The following is a 16,206-nucleotide window of genomic DNA, read 5'->3' on the forward strand; positions in this document are numbered from 1 at the left end:
CAAGTGGGGCCTTACCAATGACCTGTACAGGGGCATCAACACCTTCTTTCTTCTACTGGTTACGCCTCTCTTTATACATCCCAGCATCCTTCTGGCAGCAGCCACCGCCTTGTCACACTATTTTTTTGTCTTTAGATCTTCGGACACTATCACCCTAAGGTCCCTCTCCCTGTCTGTGCATATCAGTCTCTCCCCTCCCAGCATATACGGTTCCTTCCGATTGTTAATCCCCAAATGCATTACTTTGCATTGAATTTTAGTTGCCAGATATTTGACCATCCTCAAACTTTTTTCAGATTTAGAGTCAGCATGTGGCCCTCGTTAAGGTACAGGTGACAGAACTCCAGCAGCAAAATACTTGTTGACCAGTGTTATATCCACAATCCAGAGGCTGATATAGGGGAAACACCCTCCAGGGATTCAAGAAAGGGTTAGATAAGTTCCTGCTGAACCAGAATGTACACAGGTACGGCTAGACTCAAATAGGACACTGGTCTTTGACCTAAGGGCCGCCGTGTGAGTGGACTGCTGGACGCGATGGACCACTGGTCTGACCCAGCAGCGGCAATTCTTATGCTCTTTTTATGATTTTACACTTCCAATTTGGACCCCTGAAGAAGGCATGTTTGTCGAAACAAGGACTGAGTCTGGTCCTTATTTTATACAAAATGTGGATTTTTATTGGATTTGGGCTTTTATTGCATCTCTTAATTGATTGACCTGCATTAGGAACACCTTGTTCACAGTTTTCTTTGGCTTTTGGTTTCTCCATTTACTGGGGAAACGGTGGGTTTCTCGGCTGTTGTTCATGGGCTGTACCTCCAGGAATTTGTCCAAACCTTTTTTAAGCCCAGCTACATTAACTGCTTTTATCACGCAATAAATTCCAGACCTGTGTAAGAAGGGAAGCCCATAACCTGGGAGGCACTTAGGTACCTGACCAGCAGGGAAATTGGGTCCTACGAATCATTTAATGGCATTGATTGGCACCAATATAGATTTATGCATACATCTTTCTAAGTGCTATTCTATAAAGATCCATGTACTACCACTACTACTTATCACTTATATAGCGCTGAAAGGCTTACAAAGCACTGTACATTTTGACATTTATAGATGGTCCCTGCTCAGAAGAGCTTACAATCTAACTTGGACAGACAGACATGACATATAGGGTTGGGGATGCAGAACCCAAGGTGAGAGGAGGTAGGAGTCGAAAGCACTCTCAAAGAGGTGGGCTGACATTTATAGATGGTCCCTGCTCAGAAGAGCTTACAATCTAACTTGGACAGACAGACAAGACATATAAGGTTGGGGATGCAGAAACCAAGGTGAGAGGAGTGGCCTTGAACACTGCCAGAAACGGAGCCCGCCGTAGGGATGCAGGCAGCTTGTTCCAAGCATACGGCGCAGCAAGGCAGAAGGGACGGAGTCTGGAGTTGGCAGTTGAAGAGATGGGCACAGATACATATCTTTTAGCATGCAACTCAAAAGGGGGTGTGGCCAAGGGCAGCTCAAGTGCATTCATTAAACATAAAACATAATAACACAGTAAATGACGGCAGATAAAGACCCGAATGGTCCATCCAGTCTGCCCAACCGTACACGCTGGATAAATTAATGATTTAATATAAATTGTCCTTTTTCTTAGAGATTTCTGGGCTAGGTTCCATATACTGGAGTCTCTGTCAAAGCTCACTCCAGCCCATCTAAACCATCCCAGCCGTCAAAGCCCTCCCCAGCCCATCCTCAACTGAATGGTCATACACAGTATCATTCAGTCACCCTAAAGATCGTTTACTCAATCTAGTCTTAAATGCCCAATTAGGCATCATTCAGTCACCCTAAAGATCATTTACTCAATCTAGTCTTAAATGCCCAATTAGGCATCATTCAGTCACCCTAAAGATCATTTACTCAATCTAGTTTTAAATGCCCAATTAGGCATCATTCAGTCACCCTAAAGATCATTTATTTGATCTAGTCTTAAATGCCCAATTAGGCATCATTCAGTCACCCTAGAGATCATTTACTCAATCTAGTCTTAAATGCCCAACTAAGTATCATTCAGTCACCCTAAAGATCATTTACTCAATCTAGTCTTAAATGCCCAACTAAGTATCATTCAGTCACCCTAAAGATCATTTACTCAATCTAGTCTTAAATGCCCAACCAGGTATGTTAGATAGATTGTGAGCCCACCGGGACAGATAGGGAAAATGCTTGAGTACCTGATTGTAAAAACCGCTTAGATAACCTTGATAGGCGGTATATAAAATCCTAATAAACTTGAAACTTGAAACTATCATTCAGTCACCCTAAAGATCATTTACTCAATCTAGTCTTAAATGCCCAATTAGGCATCATTCAGTCACCCTAAAGATCATTTACTCAATCTAGTCTTAAATGCCCAACTAAGTATCATTCAGTCACCCTAAAGATCATTTACTTGATCTAGTCTTAAATGCCCAATTAGGCATCATTCAGTCACCCTAAAGATCATTTACTCAATCTAGTCTTAAATGCCCAATTAGGCATCATTCAGTCACCCTAAAGATCATTTACTTGATCTAGTCTTAAATGCCCAATTAGGCATCATTCAGTCACCCTAAAGATCATTTACTTGATCTAGTCTTAAATGCCCAACTAAGTATCATTCAGTCACCCTAAAGATCGTTTACTTAATCTAGTCTTAAATGCCCAATTAGGCATCATTCAGTCACCCTAAAGATCGTTTACTCGATCTAGTCTTAAATGCCCAATTAGGCATCATTCAGTCACCCTAAAGATCATTTACTCAATCTAGTCTTAAATGCCCAACTAGGTATCATTCAGTCACCCTAAAGATCATTTACTCAATCTAGTCTTAAATGCCCAACTAAGTATCATTCAGTCACCCTAAAGATCATTTATTCAATCTAGTCTTAAATGCCCAATTAGGCATCATTCAATCACCTTAAAGATCATTTACTCAATCTAGTCTTAAATGCCCAACTAAGTATCATTCAGTCACCCTAAAGATCGTTTACTCAATCTAGTCTTAAATGCCCAACTAGGCATCATTCAGTCACCCTAAAGATCATTTACTCAATCTAGTCTTAAATGCCCAACTAAGTATCATTCAGTCACCCTAAAGATCATTTACTCAATCTATTCTTAAATGCCCAACTAAGTATCATTCAGTCACCCTAAAGATCTTTACTCAATCTAGTCTTAAATGCCCAATTAGGCATCATTCAGTCACCCTAAAAATCATTTACTTGATCTAGTCTTAAATGCCCAATTAGGCATCATTCAGTCACCCTAAAGATCATTTACTCAATCTAGTCTTAAATGCCCAATTAGGCATCATTCAGTCACCCTAAAGATCATTTACTCGATCTAGTCTTAAATGCCCAACTAAGTATCATTCAGTCACCCTAAAGATCGTTTACTCGATCTAGTCTTAAATGCCCAATTAGGCATCATTCAGTCACCCTAAAGATCATTTACTCAATCTAGTCTTAAATGCCCAATTAGGCATCATTCAGTCACACTAAAGATCATTTACTCAATCTAGTCTTAAATGCCCAATTAGGCATCATTCAGTCACACTAAAGATCATTTACTCAATCTAGTCTTAAATGCCCAACTAAGTATCATTCAGTCACCCTAAAGATCGTTTACTCAATCTAGTCTTAAATGCCCAACTAGGCATCATTCAGTCACCCTAAAGATCATTTACTCAATCTAGTCTTAAATGCCCAACTAAGTATCATTCAGTCACCCTAAAGATCATTTACTTGATCTAGTCTTAAATGCCCAACTAGGCATCATTCAGTCACCCTAAAGATCATTTACTCAATCTAGTCTTAAATGCCCAACTAAGTATCATTCAGTCACCCTAAAGATCGTTTACTCAATCTAGTCTTAAATGCCCAATTAGGCATCATTCAGTCACCCTAAAGATCATTTACTCAATCTAGTCTTAAATGCCCAATTAGGCATCATTCAGTCACACTAAAGATCATTTACTCAATCTAGTCTTAAATGCCCAATTAGGCATCATTCAGTCACACTAAAGATCATTTACTCAATCTAGTCTTAAATGCCCAACTAAGTATCATTCAATCACCCTAAAGATCATTTACTCAATCTAGTCTTAAATGCCCAACTAAGTATCATTCAGTCACCCTAAAGATCATTTACTCAATCTAGTCTTAAATGCCCAACCAGGTATGTTAGATAGATTGTGAGCCCACCGGGACAGATAGGGAAAATGCTTGAGTACCTGATTGTAAAAACCGCTTAGATAACCTTGATAGGCGGTATATAAAATCCTAATAAACTTGAAACTTGAAACTATCATTCAGTCACCCTAAAGATCATTTACTCAATCTAGTCTTAAATGCCCAATTAGGCATCATTCAGTCACCCTAAAGATCATTTACTCAATCTAGTCTTAAATGCCCAACTAAGTATCATTCAGTCACCCTAAAGATCATTTACTTGATCTAGTCTTAAATGCCCAATTAGGCATCATTCAGTCACTCTAAAGATCATTTACTCAATCTAGTCTTAAATGCCCAATTAGGCATCATTCAGTCACCCTAAAGATCATTTACTTGATCTAGTCTTAAATGCCCAACTAAGTATCATTCAGTCACCCTAAAGATCGTTTACTTAATCTAGTCTTAAATGCCCAATTAGGCATCATTCAGTCACCCTAAAGATCGTTTACTTGATCTAGTCTTAAATGCCCAATTAGGCATCATTCAGTCACCCTAAAGATCATTTACTCAATCTAGTCTTAAATGCCCAACTAGGTATCATTCAGTCACCCTAAAGATCATTTACTCAATCTAGTCTTAAATGCCCAACTAAGTATCATTCAGTCACCCTAAAGATCATTTATTCAATCTAGTCTTAAATGCCCAATTAGGCATCATTCAATCACCTTAAAGATCATTTACTCAATCTAGTCTTAAATGCCCAACTAAGTATCATTCAGTCACCCTAAAGATCGTTTACTCAATCTAGTCTTAAATGCCCAACTAGGCATCATTCAGTCACCCTAAAGATCATTTACTCAATCTAGTCTTAAATGCCCAACTAAGTATCATTCAGTCACCCTAAAGATCATTTACTCAATCTAGTCTTAAATGCCCAACTAAGTATCATTCAGTCACCCTAAAGATCTTTACTCAATCTAGTCTTAAATGCCCAATTAGGCATCATTCAGTCACCCTAAAAATCATTTACTTGATCTAGTCTTAAATGCCCAATTAGGCATCATTCAGTCACCCTAAAGATCATTTACTCAATCTAGTCTTAAATGCCCAATTAGGCATCATTCAGTCACCCTAAAGATCATTTACTCGATCTAGTCTTAAATGCCCAACTAAGTATCATTCAGTCACCCTAAAGATCGTTTACTCGATCTAGTCTTAAATGCCCAATTAGGCATCATTCAGTCACCCTAAAGATCATTTACTCAATCTAGTCTTAAATGCCCAATTAGGCATCATTCAGTCACACTAAAGATCGTTTACTCGATCTAGTCTTAAATGCCCAATTAGGCATCATTCAGTCACCCTAAAGATCATTTACTCAATCTAGTCTTAAATGCCCAATTAGGCATCATTCAGTCACACTAAAGATCATTTACTCAATCTAGTCTTAAATGCCCAACTAAGTATCATTCAGTCACCCTAAAGATCGTTTACTCAATCTAGTCTTAAATGCCCAACTAGGTATCATTCAGTCACCCTAAAGATCATTTACTTGATCTAGTCTTAAATGCCCAACTAGGCATCATTCAGTCACCCTAAAGATCATTTACTCAATCTTGTCTTAAATGCCCAACTAAGTATCATTCAGTCATCCTAAAGATCATTTACTTGATCTAGTCTTAAATGCCCAACTAGGCATCATTCAGTCACCCTAAAGATCATTTACTCAATCTAGTCTTAAATGCCCAACTAAGTATCATTCAGTCACCCTAAAGATCGTTTACTCAATCTAGTCTTAAATGTCAAATTAGGCATCATTCAGTCACCCTAAAGATCATTTACTCGATCTAGTCTTAAATGCCCAACTAGGTATCATTCAGTCACCCTAAAGCCCACTCACATTAGCTTGCTGAGTTGAGGGTGGGTGAGGGGGCAAGTATGGCTGTTGCTGAGCAAAGGACTAAGCTGGTTCCCAGTTCAGTGACAGTTTTATCCCATTCCGCCCTTGCCCGATGATTCCTTTGATCCAAGGAAGGGTAGGAGGCGAGGTACAGCAGCTACTTTGTTTGAAGCCACTACCTTGCTCTTTCGTTTGTATCTGCCTAAGTGTTTCAATAGCTGGTTGAAGATTAAGCCATTGGAATTTTTTTTTTTTTTCCATGATAGTTTATTAGTTTTTCAATAAACACAGGAACAAGAAAAAGAAAAACATATGATATACAACAAAAAGGCATATGGCATTTACAGTACTGAATAAGAAAGTACAGTGTAAATCTGTATTAGATGCGAGCATTTTGTAAGTATGAGGATAAAGGAGACCAAGTGGTAGATATTTGTTTGAACTGACCTCTCATTCTATACAACATTAATTCAAACTTATGGTGCTGCAACACTGAGTTCCACCAATGGTGAATATTAAGTAGATTCAAGGATTTCCAATTGGATAAGATCAATTTTTTCACCAATATTATCAAGATGTCAAAGAGCTTTCTATGCTGCTCAATTATAATTATCATAGGAGATTGTGATTTGAACATCACTATTGAGAAAGACAGTTCACAATTCAAGTGGAAAATGTTTTGCATAACAGACCATACCTCAGTCCAAAAAGAATAAACCAAAGGACATTCAAACATCATGTGTATAATGGAACCTTTGCCCTTTTGACAATTCCAGCATGTACTAGATGGTAAGAAGCCAGCAACATGTAATTTATGAGGTGTCCAAACAGCTTTATGATATAGAAAATACATGGATTGTATAGCGCTAGCTGATGATACTGCTCGCAGCGATTTAGACCATAACAGTGCCCAAGCTTGATCATCAATTTGAGAATCACAGTCTCTTTCCCATATGTCCCTAAGAGTAGAAAGGGGTGACATATACCACATGATGGATTGTTTATATAGTTTAGAAGCTACATGTCCTAGTGTTAGATATTGTACAGCTAACGTATGCAGTGTTGGTGAGTGATTGGAAAGCAATTGTACAATAGGTGATGTAGATATACAATGGTGAAGTTGAATCCATTTAAAAAGAGCAGAAGATGAAAGACCATACTTCTCTTGCAGTGTTTTAAATGGAAGCATTTTATAATTAGGATCTAGAATATCATGTAGAGAGAAGATTCCCTTATCTATCCATTCTTTCCAGAGAAATGATTTCTTATTGATAAGTATGTTGGTATTAAACCACAGGGAGAGAGATGGAGATTTAAGACAGGAATGTTCAAGGTAGGAGTCAAATTCAAGTAAGCATTGAGAGGTCATTTTTAAAAGAGGATCATTTATAGAAGCAATTGGTGCAGTTAAATATGCAGACAGTTGAAGAGGCAACATTAGTTGTTTTTCTAGTTCAAACCAGACTGGCGAGTAGGCATGAGATTCTGCAAACCAATATAAGCCCTGATGCAGGACGAAAGATTTATGATAAGTAAGAAAATCAGGAAAGAGAACTCCCCCTTGTTCTTTGGTAAGCTTAAGTTTACTTAAGGCTATTCGTGGTTGTTTATTCTTCCATAGAAAAGAAGAAAGAAGCGAATCAAGTTTTTTGTAGAAGGAGGTGGGGAAGAGAAACGGAATCATTAGTAGAATATAGTTCACCTTGGGTGTAAGCATCATCTTAATAGTTTTGAGACGCTCCCACCATGATATATGAAGAGGATGCCATGATTGAACTAGGTGATGAACAAGGTGAAGTATATGGCGCATATTAATATCAACAGTATCTGAGAGAGAGGGGGTGAGCTCAATACCCAGATATTTCAGTTTTCCTGGAGTCCATTGGAGGTTATATGGCTTGACCATGTATGAATTAGCATAACGATTTAAAGGGAGAGATTCAGTTTTGTCTTGGTTTAATTTGTTTCCAGAAAAAGATGAATAGTCAGCAATAATTTGGAGAAGTTCTTTAAGAGAGTTTTCAGGGTTAGATAGGTAAAGAAAGACATCATCTGCATAAGCAGAGAGTTTTATATCAATAGAATTACACATGATGCCACAAATATTTGGTGTTTGTCGAATGCGGATAAGTAGAGGCTCAAGTGCTAAATTAAATAGATAAGGTGACAGAGGGCATCCCTGCCTTGTTCTTCTGTGCAGTCGAAAAGAGTCTGAAAGTGTATTGTTTACAATAATTCGAGCTGTAGGATCTGTATATAATACTTTAATCATTTGAGTAAAGGAGGAACTTGTACCAAACCATTCCAAAACACTAAAGAGATAATTCCATTCGATCCTATCAAAAGCCTTCTCCGCATCTAGAGATAAGGCTATAACAGGATATTGCAAAGAATTTGCCAGATGTGATAAATGAAAAAACAATCTAGTGTTATCAGCTATTAGCCGGTCAGGCATGAAGCCAACTTGATTAGGATGTATAACTTGGTGAATACAAAATTTAAGTCTATTAGCCAGGATTTTAGCGTATAGTTTATAGTCGACATTCAGCAATGAGATAGGTCTATAATTTTGTACCAGAAGAGAATCCTTTTTAGGTTTTGGAATGACTGTTATGATTGCTTCTGAGAAACGACTATGGTGGACATTGGTCGGTGTCAGGTATTGAAACAAATGATGGAGATGAGGTAATAAATCTTTTTGGAACATCTTGTAAAATTCTACAGGAATTCCATCCGCTCCAGGAGATTTATGAGGTTGCAATTGTTTCAGCGCAATACGTAATTCGTCTATATCAATTGGCTTATCAAGATTAGAGGAGTCTGATGGAGCCCAAGTTGGTCGATCTAAATCTTGGAGAAAGGAAGAAAGTGAGGACGGCAAAGAAGGCGAGTCAGATTGGTATAGATTATGATAAAAGGATTGGAATTCCTTAAGAATGCCATCATAAGAAGTGATATTAATGTGATTACAATTTTGGATAGCCGGGATCTGCAATTTACTTTTTTTCCGTTTTAAGTAAGAGGCTAGCATTTTGCCACTTTTATTACCTTCAGCATAATATTTAGCTTCAGTCAGAAAGATTTGCATTCCAGCTTGCTTCGAAAAGATGGAGTTATATTGATATTTAAGTTGACAAAGAGTGTTATATTGAACAGGATCTTTAGATAGAGAGAACTTAGTCTCTAGATCAGATATTTGAGACTCTAGATTTGTTAAAGCAGATTGTTCCATTTTACGTTTGTATGAGGCAATAGATATAAATTCCCCTCTTAAGGACGCCTTAAAGGCCTCCCAAGTCGTTAAAGGATTAGTGTCTACAATTGGGTTTTGCAGAAAGTAATTTTCAATGAACAGTTTGATGCGTTGTACAATCTGATCATCTTCTAATAGAGCAAGCTGCATTCTCCATAAAGGCGATTTAGGGATAGGATTGTCATTCCAAAACAGCACACTAGAGACCAGAGCGTGATCAGATATAAGTATTGGAGATATTGAGGAGCTGACCAAGGAATTCAAGAGTTGTTGAGAAACAAAGATGTAATCAAGACGAGAGAAACTATTATGGGGAATGGAGTGATAAGTATATTCTCTGGCCGAGGAGTGTTGAATACGCCGAGTCCGTAAGATGTAATTGTGTAATAAGTGAATGAAAAGATATATGCGACTTTTGTTGAATTGGTTTAGAAGAAGATTGTTTATCAGTCTGTAGATCGAAAGGAAGATTAAAATCTCCAGCCATTATTATCGGTAAGGGATCAAAAGATTGGATCTCTGTAAGCAAATTTAGAAAAAAATCTGGAGAGTCACTATTAGGTGCATAAAGATTGATCAATAAGAGTTGGATATCACGTATCTCTACTTGAGCTATTACCCATCTTCCATTAGAGTCTATTTTCTGTCTAACAATCTTGGGTTGTAGTGAGGAGGAGAATAATATGGATACCCCTCCTCGTCTTCCAGAAGAGGGGGAGTCAATGGCCATAGATATCCAAGGACAGGATTTAGTTAATATGGATGTAGTTGAAAGGTGTGTTTCTTGCAACATAATTATATCTGGTTGCTTTCGCTTCAAATGTAATAAAACTTTCTTCCTTTTAATAGGATTGTTTAAGCCATTTATATTCCAGGAAACTATAGTAAGTGGTGAATGATTACTTGAATTAGAATTTATAGATTTTTTATTTTTATTTTTTGTATATTTTATTTGTTTGTTTTTGCATTTATCCATTTATATTTTTGTTTAGAGTATATAAGTTTGTTATCAGTTTGTTATTATTATAATATTCATTTCCTATCCTATACCCTCTCCCCACTTCCCCTTATTTACAAGTGAAGCTAATCAATCAAAGAGACACTTTCCTACAGAGTGAAATAGTGATTCCTGTATATTCAGAGTATGTAATAAGTAAAACTAAAATCAGAATTGTCCAAAATAAAGAAAAAAAACCCCAAAAACAGCATGACCATTATTTCATATACCTAAAGTCAATCTGCCTATACGGAAAAGTTTGCATAACTATAATGGCAACATGTAGATAGAGATATATGGTGATCAGTTTGTGCTTCAACTGAATGGTAGGTTGATAAAGTAAGGAAATAAAAAAAAAAAAAAAACTCTGTGATACTAAAAGGAAAGGCTATTTTTCATTAGTACAAAAATAAATCATCATAACAACTAATTCTCTCCCAATCTCATACATCTTATTTTTTTTTTGTATATTTTCTCCCCAATATGATCAATTCTTCCCTCCCTTTTTTTTTATTTTGTTCAATTTCGTATTTCTGTTTCACCCCTCATTCCCATTATATCTTCAGATTTCAGGATATTCTCTAAATATTCTCCTATGTCTCTTCTATAATGCTATGCCTTGGGTGTAAGAGACAATCAATCAGATTGAGTATGCCTATACTCTTAAATATGCAAGTAATGAGATATAGTAAGTCATATTACATAATAAATCCTTGGAAACCAGAAACATAGCAATAGCAATAATAATAAAGAATAGTAGTAACAAAGAGTGAAGAAAAATGAGAACCTAGAGATGATAAGTCACCGTAAGAAAGACAAAAGGAAGTAATCCAAATAGAAAGGTTGTACAATATGATGACCACAGGAGATATAGTAGTCACAGTATACATTAGGGGAAACAGCAGAATGCCTAATATAGATCACAGTAGTTAAAGAGAGAGTAGCGAAAGGACAGGTTATCTGAAAAAGATTGTAGAAGAAGAATTAGATCTTTATTGCTATTTGGAGGAGATAAAGCGGTACAGGAGATAGAAATAGAGTCTAGTGTCAGCAGTATAGATTCAGTAGCCAAGCAGAAGGGATTAAAATTGGGTTAATAAGGACAGGAAAGTGAGGAGTGAGTTAGCAATTATCAAAGACAAACAAGAGTGATAGGAAGAGCATTCATAAAGGCAAAAATAAAAACTTGAATTTAGAAGATTGTCCAAAGAGTCTCGTTTAGAGTTAACCAGTAAAGTCAAATTAAAAGCAAAGTCTTCACTATACGCTGAGCAATAATGAGTCCTAGAATAGAGTAGAAGTTATCCGTGTCCGGCGAGTAAACAAGTGTAGAGTACAGGTTTCATCACAAATTGGAGAAGGATTATTTCGGTCATTGCAGACCAGCAGAAAAGAGACAGAAGCAGGCATTGATGCGCTGGGTCGGCTAAAACGATCAGGTAGATGACATTCCTTGGGATTGCAGGCTGTCCAAGAAAGATTGAAGGAGCTCTGGTGACTCAAAATGTCTCGTGGAGTTGTTGATTGTCACAATCATTCGGGCTGGATATTGCAGGCCATAGCGTGCCCCCATGGACTTCAGCCTTGCCCGTAAGTCCAGAAAGGATTTTCGCTTCCGTGCCGTGGTTTTCGCAAGGTCGGGAACAATTAAGAATTTCTTATCAGCATAAGTTAGATTTTTATGTGTCTTGGCAGCATTCAGAATCTGAAGAGCTTGAGGGTAGCGTAGCAATTTTGCCACGATCGGCCTCGGTCTTGTAAATCCAGGCTTCAAAGAAGATGGCGTTCTGTGAGCCCGCTCAAACTGTAACGGGAGGTCTGCAGTGATGTTAAGCAGTTTCGGCAGAGTGTCAGTAAGGAACTTAGTTAGATCAGACCCTTCAGAATTTTCCTGTAATCCAATTATTCTTATGTTATTACGGTGGTTGCGATTACAAAGATCTTCCATATCTTGATCTAGTTGTTTAAATCGCTGTTGTACTTGCGTTTCAAATTGTGCGAAGGAGAGCGCCGCCATGTCAGCCCTGTTCTCAAGAGAGTCGACACGTGCCGCGCAGGCAGCGAAAGAAGCAGTGAGCGAGTTTATTTCAGATTTCATTTCACAGGTGATATCATATTGTTTTGTAATAAGATCTTTCAAAGCCCTGAGCTCGTCTAAAACTGCATCAGATGAAGCTTGCAAGGACTTACTAGTGGACGGTTTTTCCGGTGAGGGAGGATCATGTTTAGATCTTTTAGATCCTGAAGATTGACTTGGAGAAGTCTCAGGTTTTGTAGATTTCGTGGCGGACATCTCATATATCGATATAAGCTAATTTCAGCAAGAAAAAATATCAGGAAAGGTTTGCTCCGATTCGATAATCTAGCACACTATCGAGGAGAAAGGAGATTATGCGGCCATCTTGCTTCCTGGCTCAACAGCGCCCCCCTAAGCCATTGGAATTGAAAATACTCTTATTAAAGTTAACCAGATGTCTTTATCTAGTTATCTTTAGGACTTTTTTTGGCCAGACATTATCTGAATAATGCTGAATACTGACCTTATTTGGTTACAGTTAAATCACTCTCCCGCATGCTTTTGTGATATTTTCAAGTTTCAAGTTTATTTATTCTTGATGAATCGCCTATATAAATTGCTAGGCGATGTACAATGAAATAACAAGTATTAATAAGTGAAACAAGTACAATATTAATAGTGACAAAAAAACAAATTTGTTGGTAGATAAAATATAACATACTTTACAAACTGATTGTAAACCTAATTTAAAATAATGTGTGGGTAAAACATACATGACATGTGTGGTTAAGTAGGGGAGTAGTTACAGTTTTTGATAGAAGAGAAGAAAAAACATAAAAGGGAAAAACAAAAGGTGGGTAATAATGGCTGTGTTAAAAAAAAAAAATAAATAAAAAAAAAGAAAAATAAAAAATATAAAACTCAATAATGATTATAAAATTATCAATTTTCAAGTAGACCTTGGGTGGCTGAATATTGACTCTAAGCTTCAAGGTTATTTAAAATTTCTTATACCGCCCAATCAACCTTCTAGGCAGTGTACAAATTCATAAAAACATAAAACATACTTTAGATTCAAACAATTTTTATTGATGCAAACATCATCAAATACAGCAAATACAGCATCAATACAAGTTTAAGCTGACATTGCATCATCAAACAGTAACAATAACTTTCGAAGACTTTTAAAAACAAAGACAAACAGGAACAAAAGATAAAAAGGCAAGAACTACAATAGTCAAAGTAAAAGAGAACAATTAAGGAAAAACTAATAGGAGGGGCTGCTGTAAATAATGTTGAACTCAATTGCCCTTAAAAGGAGAGTTAGACCTGTCTTTAGCTTCGTCTTAAAATGATTAAGAATTGGTTTCTTCGCGTAAGTAATTTGGGAGAGAAGATAGTAGACCTCATTGTATTTATAGACTTCAGTGACGGAATAGAAAGAAGGTTATTGGCTGTCAATCTTAGAGTCTTAGAAGGATTATAAGGGGGAAGAAGATTATTATGTTCTTCTAAAAGGATAACCTTTTTTGAAAGCCTTAACCATTACTATGTATCTATTTTCATAGGAAATCATTGTCGAAAACCGGACACTATGGATGCTGTTAAAAAGAATTTTTCGGTGCACTGAAAACAGCCAATATAAAAAGTTACGAAATGCCTTGGATAAGGACCCAGAATGGCCCCCACTAAACAAAACCATCTATAGTTTTTCAGCCAGAGGTGAACCAGATGGTAACAAAGATGGCTATTACAACCCAGCGTATGATGGCACCGAGGATAACTGGAACAAGGATGACCAAACTTTGGACCAAAATAAAATGGACTGTGTCACTTACTTGTAGCAAGCAAATCTTTTATCCCGCTATTTGCATATTTAAGAGGTAATATGGTATTTGTTGATTAAATTTTAAAATTTTAAGGTTTTCCATTTTGTTATGAGTTATTGTAGACACTGAGGGCCATAATCTATAAACTGCGCTGTATGTTAGGTTTTAGTAGCCGCCCTACCACCGTCTAACTTAATTGGCTTTAATTGGCGTGATAATTGACGGTGTCATTTAAAACCAATTAAACTGTCGTTAAAACAAGTAGCCATCCACAAGGGTGTCCAAAAAGGGCGCTGCAATTGGGTCTACAGAGGCACTTTCCTTTCTTTTGCTGCGTGAAAATTTTACACGTGGTTCTAAAAAGTGGGCTTGGCCCTGGGAGGATCATGGGCGGATTGGGGGCATCCCTGGAATTTACGCATGTGGTTATAGAATAAGGGGAGATCCGCATCTAATCTAGGTGTGAAGATTTCCACTGCATTTAAGTGGGTATAAATGGTCATGGCTGAAGGTAGGCGGGGTTCCAGAACTAAGTGCTGTTCTAGAAACGGATCCTATGGCATACTGCTCGGTGCTATTTTTTTCAGTGCTGAATTTTTAGGCCCAATTTATTGACTCTAGTCTCAAGTGTCCAAAATTGTCCTCACAGCATGCAGTATAGTAAAATATTAAAGGAGTTGCTCTGTTCCTTACACGGACCCACCTTCTCTACAAAGGCATAAATAATTGGTGGCCTATTGGGCCCTTGAGCCCCCTCATGGATTTATAAACCAACCAACCAACAGCCCTACCTCGCCAACCAACAGCCCTACCTTCTTTCAAGTCTTGCCTCTTGACTATATAACAAGGGACAAATCCTCTGAAGATGCCCTCCTGAGGCTTACCCCCAAACAGCTCCTGTTCCTCATGGAAACAGGGATCAAATACTTATACAAATAAAACCACCATACTCTTGGAAACATAGAAACTGCAAAATGAAGACAGATAAAGACCATATGCCATCTACTATCCCCTTCTCTCTTAGAGATCCAGCATAGTTGTCCCAAGATTTCTTGAATTCAGATACACTTTTTATCTCCACCACCTCCATTGAGAGGCTATTCCAGACATTCATCACCCTTTCCGTGAAAAAGTATTTTCTGAGGTTACTTCTGAGTCTATCCTCTTTATCTTAGGCCCTCTCATTCTAGGGATTCCTTTAAACTGAAAGAGATTTGCCTCCTGTGTATTTATGTCACATAAGTATTTATGTAAATGTCTCTCTCATATCTCCACTCTACTGCCTTTTCTTTGTGTGTCCCCATACACCTTATGTCGATGACCATGCACCATTTTAGTAGTCTTTCTGTTTATATAGTTCGAGTTCAATTTATTTGCTATACCGCAAATATAAAACTGAGGTTAAAATCTCAGAGGTTTACAATTAAAAAAGGGGTGGGGGGTGGGGATGAATGCAAACAAGTAAGCAATATACCAAGTGGACAAATACGTCTTGAAACATTAGGAAAGGGAAGAATGGCAAATTACAATTGAGCGGTGAGAAAGGGAAAGTATAAGAACATATAAGTAACCATTTTCGATTGCTGCCTGCGCCAACTGAGTTATATTCAGAATGATGGAGAAAAGTAGTAGTTTGCCTGAAATTATATCTTAAGTCTTAAGAGTGAGCTGTCAGAGTAGAGATAGCGAGGTCGAAGAATCTGGAGAGTTATGAGCAGAATGCCAGAGAGAAATAATATGCCTTTAGTTGTGTCTTAAGTGCCGAAAATGAACTTTCAGCACGAAGATAGTAGGGTAAAGAATTTCAGAGACTGGAGAGAATGAAGAGTTCCTGTGAACGTCGAGGAATGATTGTGAAAATGAGGGAACAACTAATAACAGTTGTTGGGATGATCGAAGAATTGTTTGCGGAGATTATTGAACCAAGAGGCTAAATAAGAAGGAAGGAAGACCACTCAATGATATTTGATGAGATTGATATTGTACTTGAAGAGGATGT

At 37.4% G+C, this 16,206-nt stretch overlaps 1 protein-coding gene and 1 long non-coding RNA gene across 2 annotated transcripts in view; one reads left to right on the forward strand and one right to left on the reverse strand.

Annotated features, from left to right (window-relative positions):
• LOC117366930 (probable cation-transporting ATPase 13A4) overlaps nt 1–14,263 on the forward strand; it is a 98,349-nt gene extending 84,086 nt beyond the window's left edge. The window contains exon 31 of the mRNA XM_033958988.1: nt 13,947–14,263. Within this exon, the coding sequence (XP_033814879.1) occupies nt 13,947–14,222 (276 nt within the window). The 3' untranslated portion in view covers nt 14,223–14,263. The remainder of the gene's footprint in view (nt 1–13,946) is intronic.
• LOC117366931 overlaps nt 1–16,206 on the reverse strand; it is a 166,202-nt gene that overhangs the window by 46,976 nt on the left and 103,020 nt on the right. The window lies entirely within an intron of this gene.

The sequence above is a fragment of the Geotrypetes seraphini genome, chromosome 9, assembly GCF_902459505.1.
Source record: "Geotrypetes seraphini chromosome 9, aGeoSer1.1, whole genome shotgun sequence".
Taxonomy (NCBI): domain Eukaryota; kingdom Metazoa; phylum Chordata; class Amphibia; order Gymnophiona; family Dermophiidae; genus Geotrypetes; species Geotrypetes seraphini.